The 20,532-nt window shown below is 42.8% G+C and overlaps 1 protein-coding gene across 1 annotated transcript in view; it reads left to right on the forward strand.

Annotated features, from left to right (window-relative positions):
* The window catches only part of LOC126285136 (cytochrome P450 6j1-like), a 106,928-nt gene extending 100,853 nt beyond the window's left edge, over window positions 1-6,075 (forward strand). Inside the window, exon 7 of the mRNA XM_049984456.1 lies at window positions 5,903-6,075. Coding sequence (XP_049840413.1) covers window positions 5,903-6,075 — 173 coding nt within the window. The remainder of the gene's footprint in view (window positions 1-5,902) is intronic.
* Window positions 6,076-20,532: the final 14,457 nt, after the last annotated feature.

Below are 20,532 nucleotides of genomic sequence, written 5' to 3' on the forward strand. Positions count from 1 at the left end.
ACCAATGGCAAAACAGCATTTTTTCGGATAAATCCCGGTTCTGTTTACTTCATCATGATGGTCGCATCCGTGTTTGGCGACATCGCGGTGAATGCATATTGGAAGCGTGTATTCGTCACCGCCATACTGCCGTATCATCCTGTGTAATGGTACGGGGTGCCATTGGTTACAAGTCTCAGTCACCTCTTGTTCGCATTGACGGCACTTTGAACAGTGGACATTACATTTCAGTTGTGTTACGACCCGTGGCTCTACCCTTCATTCGATCCCTGCGAAACCCTACATTTCAGCAGGATAATGCACAACCGCATGTTGCAGATCCTGTACGGGCCCTTCTGGATACAGAAAATGTTCGACTGCTGCCGTGACTATCACATTCTCCAGATCTCTCACCAATTGAAAACGTCTGGTCAATGGTGCCCGAGCAACTGGCTAGTCGCAATACGCCAGTCACTACTCTCGATGAACTGTGGTATTGTGCTGAAGCTGCATGGGCAGCTGTATCTGTACACGCCATCCAAGCTCTGTTTGACTCAATGCCCAGGCGTATCAGGGCCGTTATTGTGGTCAGAGGTGGCTGTTCTGGGTACTGATTTCTAAGGATCTATGCACCCAAATTGCGTGAAAATGTAATCACATGTCAGTTCTAGTATAATATATTTGTCCAATGAATACCCATATATCATCTGCATTTCTTCTTGGTGTAGCAATTTTAATGTCCGGTAGTGTAGATCTGTTGGAGTAAAAGTAGTCTGCTATTGTGGCAGAATAGACAACCCTATAAAGCACGTACCAGGTAACAAAGAGGTTTCTGTTCGCCTTGGGCGAAGCTCCGGTACAAGTTGACACCACACAATAGGGAGCTCTCTGGGCACGTCCGGAGGAACGGAATGCATCGATTCCAAAAGGGTTCGCTCAGCAGTGTTCCGAGAGATGCGAGACGGTCGACACCGACTGAGTGTGAGAGTACTTATTCATAATTAATGAATTATCCTATTTTTGTAAATTTCAGCTCCAGTCAAGATTGTCTTGCACTCATTCCTCCTTGAGCGGTATAGGGAATTTTTCTGGTTAACTTCGGAACGTCATAACCAGTTGCTCTTGACGACGCATGCAAACTATGTTGTGCTCTACCCCTGTTCAGACATGTGGTCTCGTATTTTCTCACACCAGTCCGATTTCTTTCGTTGGTGATGTCATGAGTATAGTATAATTGATCACATTTCTGAAATGTCGCTAATTTCTATTTCAGATCGGACTTAAATTTGCACATGTCTTAGTTGTCCCAGCACGCTTTAAGTACGGACCTGAGAGCCTTAATTTCGCAGATCGTGACTCACAGTAATGTATCCTGTTCAATTTGGTCAGCTATTCTGAATTTTACCACTCATTTTATCCAGCATTTTTGTTTGTGACGACCACGTGTTCGAGATTCTGAGAAACGTTACATGTCACAGTTACCGATTCTCGGGGTAAAACTCACAAATTAATTTCAGAACTTCTTCTATGCTGCAACTATTAAGAGTTTATTCTTATCGATGAATTCTTTTTCACTTTCTTCGTGCACTCAACCCAAGGGAACGGCCGTTTGCCTACCACGTGCATAGTGGTGAAGTTTTTCTTTATTCTTGTTTCTTCTGAATCTCTATTATATGAATATTTGAGCGTGAATGTTGTCATTGGAAGATTCGTCTGACCCTTCCATAATTAATGATAAATCGTGCTGGGGTCTCCGAGATGCACTTGTAGCCAGAACAGCAACCATCACCCAATTATTAGGAAGAGGGCGTAAACTTTGGTGCTACCCCATTCTTTTTGTCACTCACCCGGTTCATACGTCTTTCATTATAACAATCCTGGCGAAAGCTAACTTAGAGGTCAGCTAACTCAGCTACATCTACATCACTACTCTGCAGTTCACAGTTAAGATCCTGGTACAGTGCTTATCGAACCACTTTTACTCTATTTCTCTACTGTTCCAGTGACAAATTTTCGGGGTCTGAGATGACGAAGGCCATAAGCTTTGAACATACTTACGATCATATAACAGCGCTACTTCATCGTGCCGTTTCCTCAAAGTGCTTTTTATTAAACAGCGAATATTTTCAGTAAATTGACGGTGAAGGCATGGATCGTCCTCTCTCTCCTCTGATAGCAAAATTTTTTGTGGAAGATTTTGAGAAAAGGGCACTTGATTCGGCAGAACTTAAACCATAAGTCTTCTGGCGATATGTGGATGATACTTATGTAGTGTTCCCCTTTGGCGAAGAAGAACTGTCACACATTCTTTCCAGCATCTGAATTCTATCCGCCAGAATTTGAAATTTTCGATGTAGATGGAGAAGAGCGGCTGTCTGTCATTTTTTGACGTCTTGATCAGACGGGAAGTGGATGGATCGTTGGGGCATTACATATACCGTGAGGCCACACATACAGACCTGTATTTGCAGGCGTCTGTCTGCGACCACCCATCACAAACTATGGGCGTCCTTCGAACGTTGGTTCACAGGGCACATGTTGTGTCTGATGGAGACAGCCTTGCAAAGGTGCTGGAACACTTACACTCAGTGTAAAATGACAATGGATATTCTCAAAATCAGATCAGCACAACTTTAAGGAAGAAGAAACATGACTACCCACACGATCAACGGGAGAAAGAGCTGTTAAAGTCCAGGGCGTTCCTTCCGTACGCCGGAAATATTTGATCGAAAATAGGCACAATCCTTCGTCCAGCTACAAAGAAGTGTTCTCTTTTCGGTTCGGCAATGGACGATCTCCTACTGCGCAAATCTGGAATCTACAGAAGACCAATGACAAATCTAATGATATTTAATTTCATTCATTTTGACATGTTAATTTTAACTGCGCAAGTGCGCATTCCGAGAGAGGGAGAGCATGTAGTATTTCTGTACAGATGGACCTGCACTCCACAGATGGAGTAGTATTCGAAGAGGGCGTGTAACTCGACAGTGGTCGTTCATGTAGCGGCAGTCTTTGCTACAATTTTTGTATGAAGGCAGCGATGTGAACTAGCAATCTCCAATGCAAAACACTCAAATGGTGACTGAATGGTTGCCATCCGAAATATCATGGTAAGAAACCAACGTTATCCTACTGCACTCCCTAAACTTCATGGACTACTCTTTACGCCAGGAGAATTTCTAGAAATACATAGAAATAAGGATCCTTTATTGTATGATTATATGACAGCGGAACAAACACTGGTGGCAGTTACTTCTCTAAAATATCTGGGAGTATGCGTGCGGAACGATTTGAAGTGGAATTATCATATAAAATTAATTGTTGGTAAGGCGGGTACCAGGTTGAGATTCATTGGGAGAGTCCTTAGAAAATGTAGTCCATCAACAAAGGAGGTGGCTTACAAAACACTCGTTCAACCTATACTTGAGTATTGCTCATCAGTGTGGTATCCGTACCAGATCGGGTTGACGGAGGAGATAGAGAAGATCCAAAGAAGAGCGGCGCGTTTCGTCACAGGGTTATTTGGTAACCGTGATAGCGTTACGGAGATGTTTAACAAACTCAAGTGGCAGACTCTGCAAGAGAGGCGCTCTGCATCGCGGCGTAGCTTGCTCTCCAGGTTTCGAGAGGGTGCGTTTCTGGATGAGGTATCGAATATATTGCTTCCCCCTACTTATACCTCCCGAGGAGATCACGAATGTAAAATTAGAGAGATTAGAGCGCGCATGTAGGCTTTCAGACAGTCGTTCTTCCCGCGAACTATACGCGACTGGAACAGGAAAGGGAGGTAATGACAGTAGCACGTAAAGTGCTCTCCGCCACACACCGTTGGGTGGCTTGCGGAGTATGAATGTAGATGTAGATGTAGCATGTACTATTTGAACTGAAATGGTTAGTAATGAACGGTTAATACCTACAAGTTTTAATACATCGTTTGTGAAACAGATGGTGAGTCTATGGTACTCTGTGATTTTATTCTTGTAGACAGTTAATCCCATGTCCACGAACAGAAGTTCAATGAGGCCCACTCAAGACTCCGTGCTTTGTGCCTCCGCTAACAGATTGCGTTTTTTACTAAATTCCGTTGCGTCATTTTCCTGATCATCACTGTCTCCTGAGCAGTGGTCTGTTGCAGTAATTACACCGATCAAATCAAACAGGTAAAAAGACTGGTTCAAATGGCTCTTATTACTATGGAACTTAACATCTATGGTCATCAGTCCCCTAGAACTTAGAACTACTTAAACCTAACTAACCTAAGGACATCACACAACACCCAGTCATCACGAGGCAGAGAAAATCCCTGACCCCGCCGAGAATCGAATCCGGGAACTTAAAAAGACTGAAAGAGAGGTTATATGGTGAGCGTAAGTGTTTGGTGTTTCACGCTACATAGTGTCGAAGATTTATGTCGCACACAAGGAAAGGGGAAGAAAGCCATTCACTGAGTCACAATACGGACGAAAGTGTGTGTTGGTTGATTGTGACAGACGGTCATTGAAGAAGATTGTGACGAAAAATGAGACGACAGTTGTAAGAGTCACTGCAGAACTGAATGTCGCCCACGCAAACCCTGTTAGCATCAAATACAATACGAAGGGAGGTCCACAGCAGGAAATTTGCAGAGCGAGCTGGAATTCCAAAAGCACTCTTCACCAATGCAAATGCCCATAGCAGGAAAACATAGTGACCGAGCCATAAAACCTGGACTGTGCAGCAGCGGACGAAAGTAATTTGGTCGTATGAGTCTTGTTCCACACTGTTCCAAACTTCTGGAAGGGTTTGCTCCCAAAGTGAAACATGGTGGAGGTTCGATGATGATTTGGGCAGCAACGTACTGGTACTTCATGGGCCCCACGGAGGTCACATTGCTGTAACACAGCATCACCGTTGAGAAACATTGTGCCGTAAGATAGACTTTTACAGCCAAACAGCCAAAATGGTCAGATAATCATTATTAAGTGGCCAGTTTGGCTGTACAGTAGTACCTCATGGTATGATGTTAGTTTCCAAAACTACTGGACCCCTGGTCACACAGTTCAGGTGGTCCAGGACTGGCTCTGTGAACATGTGGATGAACTTCGCATCTGCCTTGGCCACCAGTCACCATATATTACTGAAGTTTTATGGCAGACCATCGCTATCCATCTCTATCATCGTTATCTGAACTTGCCACTATTTTGCAAGAAGAATGGCGTGAGATTCTTTTCAAAACCATACAAGACTTGTATTTATCCATTCATAGACGACTGAAAGCTATTCTGAATGTCAACGACTTTCCTACATGATATTAATCAAGGCAACGTAATGTGTTATTTTTCTAGTGTTTCTACATGTTTTCCACCCCCCCCCCCCCCAATCGCCCCGCCCCCCTCTCCGCAACATGAACAGCAATAGCGCTACCATTCTCCCTTGCGATTCTGATACTTAGTTTTACAGCTGTCGGTTTTTCTGTTTGAAAAGTACATTTACTGTCACCCTAACATTATTTTTATATGAGGAAATATATCTTTTGAATTTTCTGCTTTTTACTTCCTAACCTGATTATCACTCTTTCGGATATATGGCAGATTTACACATAACAGGATCACCAAATTCAGTAAGATATCGTTCTTTGAATATAAAAGTATATAATCTTTTTAAGTGTATTCTTACGAAATGATGCTTAGCTTTCACGTATCAATGTCATCTAACTACCAACAGTACTGAGTGGATAACTACTATTCTTTTCGGTATGATAAGCTTTTCGAGTCTCTTCCCGTTCTTGGTACGTGACACTACCTCAGTCTCCTCACATTGTTATAAAAATTCCAATCTTACAATCTTGATTTCCTCTTTTCTTGGTACATTTTTGGGTGGTACGATGGCAGTTGTCTGTAGTTAGTGGCACAAGCTAAGAGCTGTTGGCTGTTTCTTTCAGGTCCTAGGTTGGGCCAGTTGGTCGCCAAGACCGCCCTGGCACATATAATCAGCAACTTCAGGATCAGCCCGACCGCCAAGACTCCGCAGCCATTGATGAAGGACCCTGGGAAACTGGTCGGTGCACCCAAGGGGCAACTGGAACTCAGCTTTCAGCAGATACCAAGCGAGTAACATGTCACGGAGAGTATAAAAGGTTGTGAATCACAGCCGTGTGCGGTTGGGAAAGGTCGTGCCAGCGATTCACTGTAATGTAGGTGCGATACTACGCACATTGGAAACAACAGAGGATGTCTTAGCTGCTGGTAAGTCTTCCGCGTTGTGTGGTCTTGGCCCATAAAACTTTTCCGTACCTAACGTATCGTCAAGAGCTGTAGTTAGCGTCTTTGGAAGTGCTGCTAGTTACGACTGATGGGTCGGACGTCGGAGTGTGGCATATTGTACGCGCAAACAAGGGTCACACTCGGCGCAGGGCTGATGGGAGCGACTGCAAAGGCATTTCCCATTTACTGCCGCCCCATCAGCCAGCGCGCGGAGTGCCATCTTTGATAGCGCGGTTAATAAATATAGTGGGCAAGGAGTTGACGCGTGATCAGCAGAGATAAAACTCAACTGTTGACTGTCGTCCGTCAAAGATAAAACTTATTTATCCTTTCTGTAGAGCTGCTGCCTGTATATCACCACAGTCCAATACATGCAGTCACGACACTCTCTGGTGCGAAATTTGTTACCGTTTGACAGCTGGACGCCTCTAGCCCACAAAGCGGTGAGGAAGCAGTCACATGCGTCGTAATCGTAACGTTTTTCATTATTTTCGATCCAATTAATGGAACAGGTTACATTTTGCAGTCCATGCATTAGCAAATTACCAGGAGTCGTGAATTATCTTGAAATACATGTAAAAACAGCTTAACCACATGGTTAAATGAAATAAGCTACAGCTCATTTATTTATGAAGAAATACTTTAGAATATGTCTATATTCGCAGCTTATTCCGCTGTAATCAAGAGAATATAAACATTTCATGCCTGAGAAGTGTTTATTTTTGTTGTTACTTGCGGTTATTGTCTTACACACTTTCCCTGACACTTAAAAAAGTCTTAGAGAGTTAAATGTTTCACCCTTTCTTACACTTCACTCGACTTTCTAATGCACGAATGTTTTTCTAAATGTAATAACTTTTGCCTCAAAAACGAACGTGTTGAAGGATCTTGCCTTTTCGTGGCACAGATTTACCAACAACTACGGAATTCGTTTCTCCTGTGTTGAGAAACAGTTTTCTTGTTTAGATGGTTTATCACGTCTATGTGGTTTTCCCTTGAGCTACAGTTGTGGTGGTTTATTTGATACGTTAAATAATTTAGGTATTACATTCCATATACGTTTCCTACGTTCCACATTCACTGATTTGGCTGAAACTGTAGCGAATAAAACTCTGCTTTGTTCGATAGATAAACGACATCTATTCGTGAAATATATGGTTTTCTTGTGTTTATTAGCATTTTTTGTTATTAAAGAAAAACGAAATTTGTTCACTGAATGTCTGTACGTTACAAGAGAATCATAAATAAACTGGCGTGTAATGCAGTTCGAACCTTCCAGCCCCTTTAGTAAACTAATTAATCAGAGATGTGGTGTAATTTCTTAGTTGCCGATTTTTCTGGCATTAAAAATATTCCCTACGGTAAAAATTGTTACAAACCAATATAAACTTCAGCATTCGCACTCATCCGATATCGTACGCAGAAGTGTCGATTGCTGGTCGGCGCCATCGTTGGGGGTAACAAATACGAGACGGAGTGTCGCCACTGTGATATCACTAAGTTTCACCTCTTCTTCTTTCCTGTTAAAATTATGAATGTGTATATGTATTTCTGTGCCTTCTCTATAAACTGAGCATAACAGTTCGTCACTGCATGATTTTGGTTTCGGAAAACTTTAGTTAATTCCTACGGTCTGCTACAGCTGACTTTGTTTTCCATAGTCGGTAAAGACTTGTCAATTCCTTCAGCCATGTATTTACGCTTCTCCTGGCAGTCCCAATGTAATGATGACCTTACCGTGGTAGTTACCTGTTCAAATGTATTTTAGTATAAGTGAATCTCTAATGTTAATTATGTTTTAATGTTAAACTGTCTGTTAGTTGCTGATAGCATGAGTAACAGCAACTGTTGGTTACAAAATTGAACTGCGAGAATGCACAGAGAAGTCTAACTGTGAGAATTCTAAGAAAATCAAGTCCTGACTGAGACTTACTGTTATCACAAAATACGGCTATGAACTTCGATGAAAAACTGATTACTTTGAAACTAAAATTAGTCCCTGTGAAATTTAATTAAAGAAATAATCTGTTTTCCACACTATATGCCTTACCTGGTTCGCACCGGATAACACTGTGCTAACTGTTCTCGTAGCTACAGCTCGTCTCGACAACAGAGCTGCAAAAATTTAACTAGTGAGATACGCAAAGATGCAATACGTTCTCTAAAAACATTTCTATCATTCTTGATTCATACTTTTTGATAATACTTCTAAATAAATTGAAAATTGCCTCCTGGGTTGTGGATAACAACTGTGTTAAATGAACTCGATAGCAATCTCATATCATTTGACTTAATAACATTCAATGAATCTTTGCCAGCAATCCCATAACTATAATCCAAGAATAAACTACACACCTATAATTTTTTCTTAGGCAAAATTCCGAAATCCAATTCCTAAATCAATTTCTCTCACAGCGCTCGATAAATCCTAACAACAACAAAAATGAAAAGAAATAAGATGCCTTATCTGAAGCCTGAAGAACCGAGTATGCTACATTATCAAACCGCTGCCACGAATAAAACAATCATTATCTGTAATTCATTTTTCACAAAGAGTATAATCGTACCAATGTAAAAATCAATTCTTTTTTTGTCTATCAAAAACCTTCTATTAATCCATAATATAATTCCCAAAAATCTCCATTTTTTCTGCATACCGCTACGAAACCAAAACTCGACTGTTCATACCTAACACACAAGCTCAACTGTGTATCCCCTCTCCTCTCCTCGCGACCGACAGGTGTATTTGACGAGCATCTTCGCAGAGCAAAGATCACCTTTATCCTTTAGCCAGGTGTTCTTGACATTTTCTTAGCTGGTATTAAAACCAGTCTGATGTTACGTTTCTGTAAGATGTTTCCGATCTGTTACTTTTTTGATAAAGGGCAGTTAAATTGTGTTCATCCATCGTTGTGTTGTACTGTTGTCTTTCGGTGTCTTGCTATTTTGTTGTAGAACCCCATTTACTCATTTTTCAGAATAGGCATTTTTCTTGAAAACCTGCTTCAGATGTATTACTTTGGGGTCCAGATGTACCGCCGTGCAAATTACTTCGGTTCTGTCACAAGACTGCTAATGGCATCCATCTTTTGTTTTGGATAATGGCTGGAGTTATGCAGATATGTCTGTGCGTGAATTTCCCGAAAACTTCGTTTCAATCTTCCATCGGTGTCTCCCACAACTAGAACATCCAAGAAGGTAAAGTTTCATGGACCACAGTCATATCACCAGCAGCTACGACATCCAGTTGTGATAGCCGTTACTGTACGAAAAGAGGATGTTCCTACAGAAACATTGAAAGATCGTTATTCGGTTGCGACTGTAGCTTTACCTCCGCTACTGTGACCTAAGCCAACGACACTACTGACAAATGCACTTGCAGGGTTCTGTTGTATATGATAGACACAGACCCATACGAACCTTTCTATGTAAATTTGTAAGTGTAAATAATTTACTATTTCTCCACTTACGATTAAATATATGAAATTTACCTTCAAGTCTCGAAAGAAAGTATCAGTTTACCTAGTGAAACTGGAATTTAAAAGTAATCTCCTCTAACAGAATAATTTTACGCCCAGATTCACCCATGGTCTTAGCAATACGTTATATATTGAGAAATAACGGCAAATGAATCAGATACAGCGATTACAAAACGTTACGACTTAATTTAGTGTGCATCATTCAGTTACATTGACAAATACTTATCTATTTCATATGAATCATAACGTACTGCAAAAATAATACTAATACAAGTAATTATAATTATCATTTTCATCATTATTATCATTATTATTATTATTATATTGGTACACAATAGCAAATAAAGAAAAGTTATAAGCATCAACATTTTTTTATTAAACACTGGAACAGGGGGTCCTTTTACATTTCTGTAAGAGGCCGTACATAACGTTTTCTGTTGGTCTCAACTTTTGTAGTTCGTTTCTGAGAAATTATTCTATAACATTTCCGATTTCACTGTGGGCTGGTAACTAATAAAATGATGTGATATTGATTGCCAGTTGGTATCAATTTGTTGCTTCGTAACCAGCAGAATCTGAGCACACAATCTTGATTTGAATATAGCTCATCCTCAAATTAAGAGTTTGATCATGCACTGATGCTTTAAGCCTTTATAGAATAATGTATGTTTCATGACGCAAATTAATTTAGCTGAGACATTCAGTGAAACTTTTATGCAATAATATGAGTTACTCTATGGAAGTAATGAGACATAATAGGAATGATACCTCAGGATAATGTTGTAGCCTAACCACAGGATTAAATTTCCCTATCGGTTCACTCAGATCAATCGCAAAAGCTGACATTTGCACACAATAAAGCAACAAGAGATCATTACATTGACTTACCAGAGCAAGCAGAGCGTTTACGGGCAACAACGAAATAATCCAAAGGCATTCTGCTGTGCACCCAAATCGCTCAAACTGAATTAAATTCCTGAATTAAAATACGTTCAGTCAAGACTACATACAATAACTGTTTCGTCAAGGAAAAAGTTCAGTCACTGACAAATAGACTAGCACTCACTGTTCAAATACCATAGGTGCACACGGAAATAATTATGGTTCCTAAACAAAAGTTAAACTCCTGTGGTTCACCAGCCGCGCAAACCTCACCAAACAATCTCACCCACAAAGACATAAACAACAAAATACATAGCCTGTGCGCCTGCTTAAGAGTTTTATATGTAACCAACCACAAAAGTAAAGTGAGCATCTTGTAACTAGACGATCATTATTATGTTACCATCTTTACATATTTCAAACACAGATTGTGTACACTTCCAGATAATCTGCAGATTGATATTACATTATTAAACACAGAATCGTCAGCTTCGATTTAGACTTCATACATGACAAAGAGAATGCAGAAAGGTAGTCAAACTCACGTCTTTATTCAGCTTACGTTGCAGTACTGGATTGTTCAGTCATATTACAAACATTAACTTATCAAATAAACATAAAGAATCTGGGACAACAGGGCAAATCATTCAAACTGATGGCAATCTATAGTGCATCTGTGAAGAACTGTTTTATTTTGGCGCTGTTGTATGAGATACTAAATAATGTATTTATAACAATTTGTGCGTCTGTTCAACGACGAGATGAAAATGTACAACTGTGTGTCGCACACGTACGTAGCATGTCTGTAGCTCTTGTCATTACTTCTGTAAAAAATTTGTATAAAGGTGTTTACAACTTTAATATTGGCCTTATAAATATTGTTATAATTTTAGTGAATTTGTGTCTATATTATAATTTCAGTGGTGTCATTAGATTTGTCATGTTTTTGTATAAGATCCTCTCCTACCAGCATCAAATATGATAATTTACAATTAGTGCGGGTCATGAAAGGCAATAAAATATGAGACAGAATTATGAAAATAATTTGAATCACGGAGCAAAGCCAGGATCTGGGAACACAACTTTAAATACGGTTAGTACAATGTGTAAAATAATAATAGTAATGTTTTATATGCCTATTTTTATACGCCAAAGATACATAAGAAGTATGTTCCACTTTCACCCTATCGTCAGTAATATAGGTGCCTCAACATACCACCTAGCTAAACATCTGGCTTCTCTTCTGAGTCCCATGGTGGGGAAATGTGAATACCATATTCGAAACTCAGAAGATATTATACAGCGACTGAAGAATCTGCGCCTTGAATCTATCGATTTACTAGTGAGTTTCGATGTGGTTTCTTTGTTCACACGAGTGGCTTTGACTCATTGCAACTCATAGGAGCTAAGCTGGAAGAGGACATCTTACACCTTTTCAAACACGTGCTTACCTCTACTTACTTTTTATTCACCGATCAGTATTTTGAGTAGACTGACGGTGTTGCTATGGGTAGCCCTCTGTCTCCCATAGTAGCTAAACTTTTTATGGAAGATTTCGAGGACAAAGCACTTCAGATGGCGGTTTTGAAACGCAAATGTTTTTGGAGATGTAGATGATACGTTTGTGGTATGGTCGCAAGGGACAGCAACGCTTTCTTCTTTTCTGGAACATCTGAGCTCCCTCCATCCAAGCATCTGTTTCATCATGGAGATAGAGAAAGATGGTGAACTCCCATTTCTGGAAGTTTTGGTTCGTAGAAAGGGAGACGGCTCCTTGGATCACAGTGTGTTTCGGAAGCCAACGCACACAGACTTGTATTTACAAGCTAAGAGCTGTCATCACCCCTCACAGCGCAGCGGTGTATTACGGACGCTAGTGCATAGGGCTAGAACCATCTCAGGTCAGGTTAGCTTATCGGCAGAGTTTAGTCATCTCCGCTCTGTGTTTGCCCAGAATGGGTACTCCGAGAAGCAGATCCGGAATGCGTTTCGACCAGCACGCTCCAAACCTCAAGAACAGCCTGAAGAAGCAGAGAACGCCACGGGGTTGGTTTTTCTACCGTATGTCGGTGGCGTGTCTTTTAAGAAGGGCAGAATTTTCTAGAAATACCGGATTAAATGTGTTTTCCGGTCTCTAGCACGAGTGCAATCAATGCTCGGCTCTGTTAAAGACAACCTCGGCCTGAGGAGACCAGGAGTATATAAAATCTCGTGCCACTGTGGGAAGTCTTATATTGGCCAGACGTGTCGTACAGTTAAAGACAGATGCGACGAACATAAACGTCACACGAGGTTGGGTCAGTCAGAGAAATCTGCAGTTGCTGAACACTGCCTTGACACGGCAAAAACTATGAAGAAACCAAAATCCTCTCGTAAGCTTCCACATACTGGGACTCCATCATCAAAGAGCCGGTCGAAATACGTATAAGCAGTGACCTAATAAACAGAGACACGGCGTTTCACCTGAGCAAAACCGAGCGAGGTGGCACAGTAGTTATCACACTGGACTCGCATTCGGGAGGACGACGGTTCAATCCCGTCTCCGGCCATCCTGATTTAGGTTTTCCGTGATTTCCCTAAATCGTTTCAGGCAAACGCCGGGATGGTTCCTTCGAAAGGGCACGGCCGATTTCCTTCCCAATCCTTCCCTTACCGAGCTTGCGCTCCGTCTCTAATGACCTCGTTGTCGACGGGACGTTAAACACTAACCACCACCTGAGCAAAGCCTGGGAGCCAGCCTTGGCGGCACTAAGGAATCGTCAGCCGCAGATTAGCAACTGCACCGAGTCAACGCAGATGGGAAACCTTAGCGCAGATGCTTAAATCGCAAACCAACCCCCCAGGCGCGAGAACTGGGTCCGTCGCTCCCGGCCGCAGACCGCGATCCGTTTCTCCAAGCAGGGGGCTCTGGTATTGGACGCCATCTACAATTAGTCTTCTATGACGTTACGCCCCGCTGGCGCCTGCGCTGTTCCAGAAAGCCAACATATAAACTGGCGAGCTTCTCAGCGACGCGATAGTAGCATCTGAAGATGGCGGGCAGTTGCCTCACTGAAATATTGTGCGGTTTCTACATTATTATCCGGCGTAACTCCTGGGAACCTATCAAGCACAATTCCCCCCTAGTTACGAACAATGTAATAACTCGTATGTTCTCCGCTTTCCATGGAGTGGGTGCGAATTACATCGTGAGTTTTTAACACAGTATTAAGTAGTAATTCAATAAGTAACATCGATCTGTCATAAGGTAAAGTCACAGAAAACCATCAGCTGTACATCTCTGCCTACCTTCTTGTGTCTTCCCTTCTGTAAAGGAGGACAGTGTATACCAATTATCAGAAAGTGCGATTCTGCCAATACAGTGAAGCGTACGTAGGTACAGAATGAAATTTTCACTCTGCAGCTGAGTGTGCGTTGATATGAAACTTCCTGGCAGATTAAAACTGTGTGCCGCACTGAGACTCGAAGTCGGGACCTTTGCCTTTCGCGGGCACGTTCTCTACCATCTGAGCTATCAAAGCACGACTCACGATCCGCTCTTCGGTGAAGTTTGCAAGGTAGGAGACGAGGTACTGGTGGAAATGAAGCTGTGAGGGTGGATCGTAAGTCGTGCTCGGGTAGCTCAGATGACAGAGCACTTGCCCGCGAAAGGCAAAGGTCCCGAGTTCGAGTCTCGTTCCGGCACACAGTTTTAATCTGCCAGGAAGTTTCGTACGCAGGTGGTTTCTAGACACCATTACGTCGAACTACACAATTAAGCTAATCCATTTGAAATCCATTATACTGATTAAATCAATTATTGGGAAGACCTTGAGTTCCTAAAAATTAAAGATTTTATTTAATAATTAGAAATCGCATGCTCAAATATTATTGTAAAAGTCTCGGAAAACAATAAAAAATAGACATATAAAACGTTACTATTATTTTTTTACACATTGTACTAACCGTATTTAAAGTTGTGTTCCCAGATCCTGTTTTGCTCCGTGATTCAAATTATTTTCATAATTCTGTCTCATATTTTATTGCCTTTCATGACCCGCGCTAATTGCAAATTATCATATTTGATGCTGGTAGGAGAGGACCTCATACAAAAACACTGCCATCCTCTTAGAAGGAGAACAGTAAGTACATAGGATATTCAGTTTTAATTTAAACGGATGTACAATTACTTTTTTTCGATTGTGTCATACGTGAGCTTGAGATTTTGTTGCATGGGACTCGAAGTGCGGAAAATGACACACACACACACAGAGAGAGAGAGAGAGAGAGAGAGAGAGGAAAGATTCTGGTATTCTCCTTAACCTGAACTTCTACTACGTACTGAGAATAGTCTTAACAGGAAGTGTGACATCAGAAATTTTAGAGCCCATGATACTGCCCCCCTCCTCCTTCCACATACATACATACACACACACACACACACACACACACACCCACACACACACACACACACACACACACACACCACCTTTCTGATAACGTTGAATAGGACAGTAGGAACCCCATGCAGTCGCACAAAATGTGGTCTACGGCACATACCTTCTCCCGCTCCAGCAACATCGGGTCATAAGAACAAAAAAAACTTAACTTCTCAGCCTACTGGTGGTGTTACCCCGAGGTAAAAGGCGGTCGGAACGTTGGGCTTGCTGATTTCCCCTTCGTATTACCGCGGAGAGGAGAGGCTCCACTTTACCTGCAGTCAGGTCCATACCCCTGTCACCGGTTTGTATCACAGACCTTACCTATTATTAATTTCTATTAAGCGGAAAACTGATTTTTTGGTTTGTTTTTTATGTTTCATTCTTAATGAACCTGCGTAGATCAAACACGATCTGTAGAGCTGGTCATCATACAAATGTGTGTTAACTCTTCGGTCACAGTAGGTTATAATTTTATTGTTACTTAATTGAAATTGAAGAATCTGATTTGCTGTTATAATCAGACGCTATTCAGTTTGTACTATTGTACTTGAGATTACAATACACTACTATTGCAAGCACATTTGAAATTCTGTTCAGTAAAAGGGGTTATCTATCGGTTGAATGTATACATAAACTTCAAGGAAAATTGTATATGTTTTTAGATGGAGATGCAGTGCTTTTGTATGAAATTATAGTTACTTACAAGTTACAAAGATCATCTGAACGATTCTTTTGTCGAAATTGTGTGGCACGAGTCAGTTTAGAGGACATGCATTAATGTTTATTGTCAACAAATACATATAATCAAACATATAAATCATTGGCACAGATAATTGCTCAAGAAAAAGAAAAATGAGAGTGTAGCTTCTATGAAAAAACAAAAAACAAAACTAGAATGTTTTAATACGAACTCTTTTTTATCTTCGATGATAACGGAACACGTAACAGTTTTCAGTGCATTTGATACCTTAAGGATTACGTGTCTAAAGTAATTTCGTAATATTTTTCGTTTACATAATCTCTGTGAAGGGACATTTACAGATGCTTTGTACGTCGTTTGTTACATGACTCCGAGCCGATACAGAGCCAATAAGTTAGCTGATTGCTGAAATTAATGTATTATAACAACACAATATTCCAAGAAAGGGAGAGTAACATTATTCCACACATAGAAGACCACCTTCTAGCCTTCTGCGAAGTACGACGGGTATTCCTGTTCCCTGGCAGGCAAGTTGCCTAATACAGTGCCAATCGAATACATGTGGGATGTGGTTCGTCCGCAACTTGGTCGACACAGTCCTCCAGTAAACATGCTCGATGCTTTGTGTACTCGGATCATAACCGCATGGCGAGAGCTCACACACGAATGGACGAGGGCCAGTTGAAAAAGGTAGTGTCTCCTATTTTTTTCTCCTTAAATAAAGTTTAAACGATAAATTTCAATTTGCTGCTATTCCGCGAAGCTTGTTCTGCAGTCCAGTGCAGCACTAACTTTCTGCGTCAACAGACGCCTGTACTGCAGTTGCTTGCAAAGCGGCCGACATCGATATTCGTATTATACAGCGTCGTGTGATAGAATTCTTGAATGAAGATGGTGAAAGGCCCAATCACATTCATGAAAAACTTAAGAAATGTGCACGGTGATGAAACAGTGGATATGAACACTATTAGACGATCGGTGGGTCGCTCCTACGAAGCTGAATGGCAAACACCGTTGGCTGACAAAACAGGGAGCGTAGTCTCGGTAACTGCAGTGACTAAACAAAGTATTTAGCAAGTCGATGATATCATTCCTGATGAGCGCTGTGTGATTGCAGATGATTTGTATCCCATTGTATCCCTCAGTAAAGTCAGTGTGATGACGATCATTCAACAACTGGGATACTCGAAGGTTTCTGCAGCCTGGATACTAAGAACTTTAATCGACCAGAGTAAAGAGACATTGAAAAACAATGGCCTCCCAACTGTTGCAGAGATTCCGTTACGAAGGAAAGGAATTGTTTGGGGAAAAAAGTGAGCGGAGACGAAACATGAGCTCATTTTCTTGAAACAGAATCAAAGAAGCAGTCAATGGAATGGCGTCACTCATTGAAGAAGAAGAAATTCAAATATGTGCGATCGGCAGGGAGGGTTGCGGCAACAGTCTTCTGGGATGCAGAGTTAGTGATCACGGTGGATTGTTTGGAGCATGGTTACACGTTAAGTTCTGTCTAGTACACCAGGACTCTCTTATCATGTGCTAGACCAATATGACGGTGACGAATGCGATCTGACGACGTTATTCCTCATGCGTGTGTCCACACGCGGATACGCCCATTGTGATGCTAGTCGGAGAACGGGAAGTCCCATGAAAAGGCGACGTGGTGCCATTATTGTGCTGGGCACGACACTCGCTGTAGGCGCGCGCTACTTCTGCTGCCGCGTCAAGGGAAGTCACAGAAATGGTTGCTGTCTGACACTCCGTGGTGCTGCGGACATCGTCTACATCTACGTAGATACTGCGCAAGCCACCAATGTGCGTGGTTGAGGGCACCCTGTAGCACGACTAGTCATTTTCTTTCCTGTTCCACTCGCAAACAGAGCGAGGGTTCAAATGGTTCAAATGGCTCTGAGCACTATGCGACTTAACATCTGTGGTCATCAGTCGCCTAGAACTTAGAACTAATTAAACCTAACTAACCTAAGGACATCACACACATCCATGCCCGAGGCAGGATTCGAACCTGCGACCGTAGCAGTCACGCGGTTCCGGACTGAGCGCCTAGAACCGCGAGACCACCGCGGCCGGCTAACAGAGCGAGGGAAAAACCACATCTACACTCCTGGAAATGGAAAAAAGAACACATTGACACCGGTGTGTCAGACCCACCATACTTGCTCCGGACACTGCGAGAGGGCTGTACAAGCAATGATCACACGCACGGCACAGCGGACACACCAGGAACCGCGGTGTTGGCCGTCGAATGGCTCTAGCTACGCAGCATTTGTGCACCGCCGCCGTCAGTGTCAGCCAGTTTGCCGTGGCATACGGAGCTCCATCGCATTCTTTAACACTGGTAGCATGCCGCGACAGCGTGGACGTGAACCGTATGTGCAGTTGACGGACTTTGAGCGAGGGCGTATAGTGGGCATGCGGGAGGCCGGGTGGACGTACCGCCGAATTGCTCAACACGTGGGGCGTGAGGTCTCCACAGTACATCGATGTTGTCGCCAGTGGTCGGCGGAAGGTGCACGTGCCCGTCGACCTGGGACCGGACCGCAGCGACGCACGGATGCACGCCAAGACCATAGGATCCTACGCAGTGCCGTAGGGGACCGCACCGCCACTTCCCAGAAAATTAGGGACACTGTTGCTCCTGGGGTATCGGCGAGGACCATTCGCAACCGTCTCCATGAAGCTGGGCTACGGTCCCGCACACCGTTAGGCCGTCTTCCGCTCACGCCCCAACATCGTGCAGCCCGCCTCCAGTGGTGTCGCGCTAGGCGTGAATGGAGGGACGAATGGAGACGTGTCTTCACCGATGAGAGTCGCTTCTGCCTTGGTGCCAATGATGGTCGTATGCGTGTTTGGCGCCGTGCAGGTGAGAGCCACAATCAGGACTGCATACGACCGAGGCACACAGGGCCAACACCCGACATCATGGTGTGGAGAGCGATCTCCTACACTGGCCGTACACCTCTGGTGATCGTCAAGGGGACACTGAATAGTGCACGGTACATCCAAACCGTCATCGAACCCATCGTTCTACCATTCCTAGACCGGCAAGGGAACTTGCTGTTCCAACAGGACAATGCACGTCCGCATGTATCCCGTGCCACCCAACGTGCTCTAGAAGGTGTAAGTCAACTACCCTGGCCAGCAAGATCTCCGGATCTGTCCCCCATTGAGCATGTTTGGGACTGGATGAAGCGTCGTCTCACGCAGTCTGCACGTACAGCACGAACGCTGGTCCAACTGAGGCGTAAGGTGGAAATGGCATGGCAAGCCGTTCCACAAGACTACATCCAGCATCTCTACGATCGTCTCCATGGGAGAATAGCAGCCTGCATTGCTGCGAAAGGTGGATATACACTGTACTAGTGCCGACATTGTGCATGCTCTGTTGCCTGTGTCTATGTGCCTGTGGTTCTGTCAGTGTGATCATGTGATGTATCTGACCCCAGGAATGTGTCAATAAAGTTTCCCCTTCCTGGGACAATGAATTCACGGTGTTCTTATTTCAATTTCCAGGAGTGTATGTGCCTCCGTATGAACCTAAATTTCTCGTATCATACCTTCGTGATCCTTACGTGCAATATATGTTGGCGGCAGTAGAGTCGTTGGGCCGTCAGCTTCAAATGACGGTTCTCGAAATTTTCTCAATTGTGTTTCTCGAAAAGAGCGTCGTCTTTCCTCCAGGGATTCCCATTTGAGTTGCCGAAGCATCTCCGTAACACTTAAGAATTGTTCGAGCCTACCGGTAACAAATCTATCAGCCCGTCTCTCAACGGCTTCGATGTCTTCCTTCAATCTGAACTGGTACGCATCCCAAACTTTCGAGCAATCCGCAAGAACAGATCGCACAAGCGTGCTATATGCGGTCGCCTTTACAGGTGAACCAGTCTTTCCTAAAATTCTCCGAATAAACCGAAATCGACCATTCGCCTTCCCTACCACGGTTCTCACATGCTCGTTCCACCTCATATCGCTTTGCAACGTTAAATGACTGTGTCAAGCAGGAAACTATTAATACCTATTCTCAATGTTACGAGTTTGTTCCTCCTGCTCATCCACATTAACTTATATTTTTGTATATTTAGAGCTAGCTGACATTCATCACACCAAGAGGAAATTTTCTCTAAATTGTCTTGTATCCGTCCCCTTGTATCTTCCTATAGTCACTCAACTTCGACACCTTACCGTACACTACGGCGTCATCAGCAAACAAGCGCAGATAGCTGCCCACCTTGTCCGGTAAATCATTAATTTTATTTATATAGAGAACAATAGCGGTCCTATCACACTTTTCTGGGGCACTCCTGACGAAACACACTCCTGACGAAACACATTCCTGACGAAACACTTGTCTCTGATGAAGTCTCGCCGTCGAGGACAACATACTGGGTTCTATTATTTAAGGAGTCTTCGAGCCATTCGCATATCTGTGTATTTCTTAACATACTCGTACCTTCATTAAGAGCCTTCAAGGGGTCACCGTATCAAACACTTTCTGAAAATCTAGAAATATCGAATCTGCCTGTTGTCCTTCATCCATCGTTCGCAGCGTATTGTGCGGGAAAAGGTCAAGCTGAGCTTCGCACGAGCAATGCTTTCTAAAAAGATGCTGATTCGTGAACTTAAGCTTCTCAGTACAAAAATAGTTTAATATATACCAAATGAGAATATGTTCTAGGATTCTACAGTAAAACGAAGTTGGGGATATTGGCCTGTAATGTTGCGGGTCCGTTCTTTTACCCTTCTTATAACGGAGTCACCTGCGCTAACGTGAAATTTAAAACTTCGCCTTTCGTTTTGCTGCCTTCAAT

The sequence above is a fragment of the Schistocerca gregaria genome, chromosome 8, assembly GCF_023897955.1.
Source record: "Schistocerca gregaria isolate iqSchGreg1 chromosome 8, iqSchGreg1.2, whole genome shotgun sequence".
In the NCBI taxonomy this organism is placed as follows: Eukaryota; Metazoa; Arthropoda; class Insecta; order Orthoptera; family Acrididae; genus Schistocerca; species Schistocerca gregaria.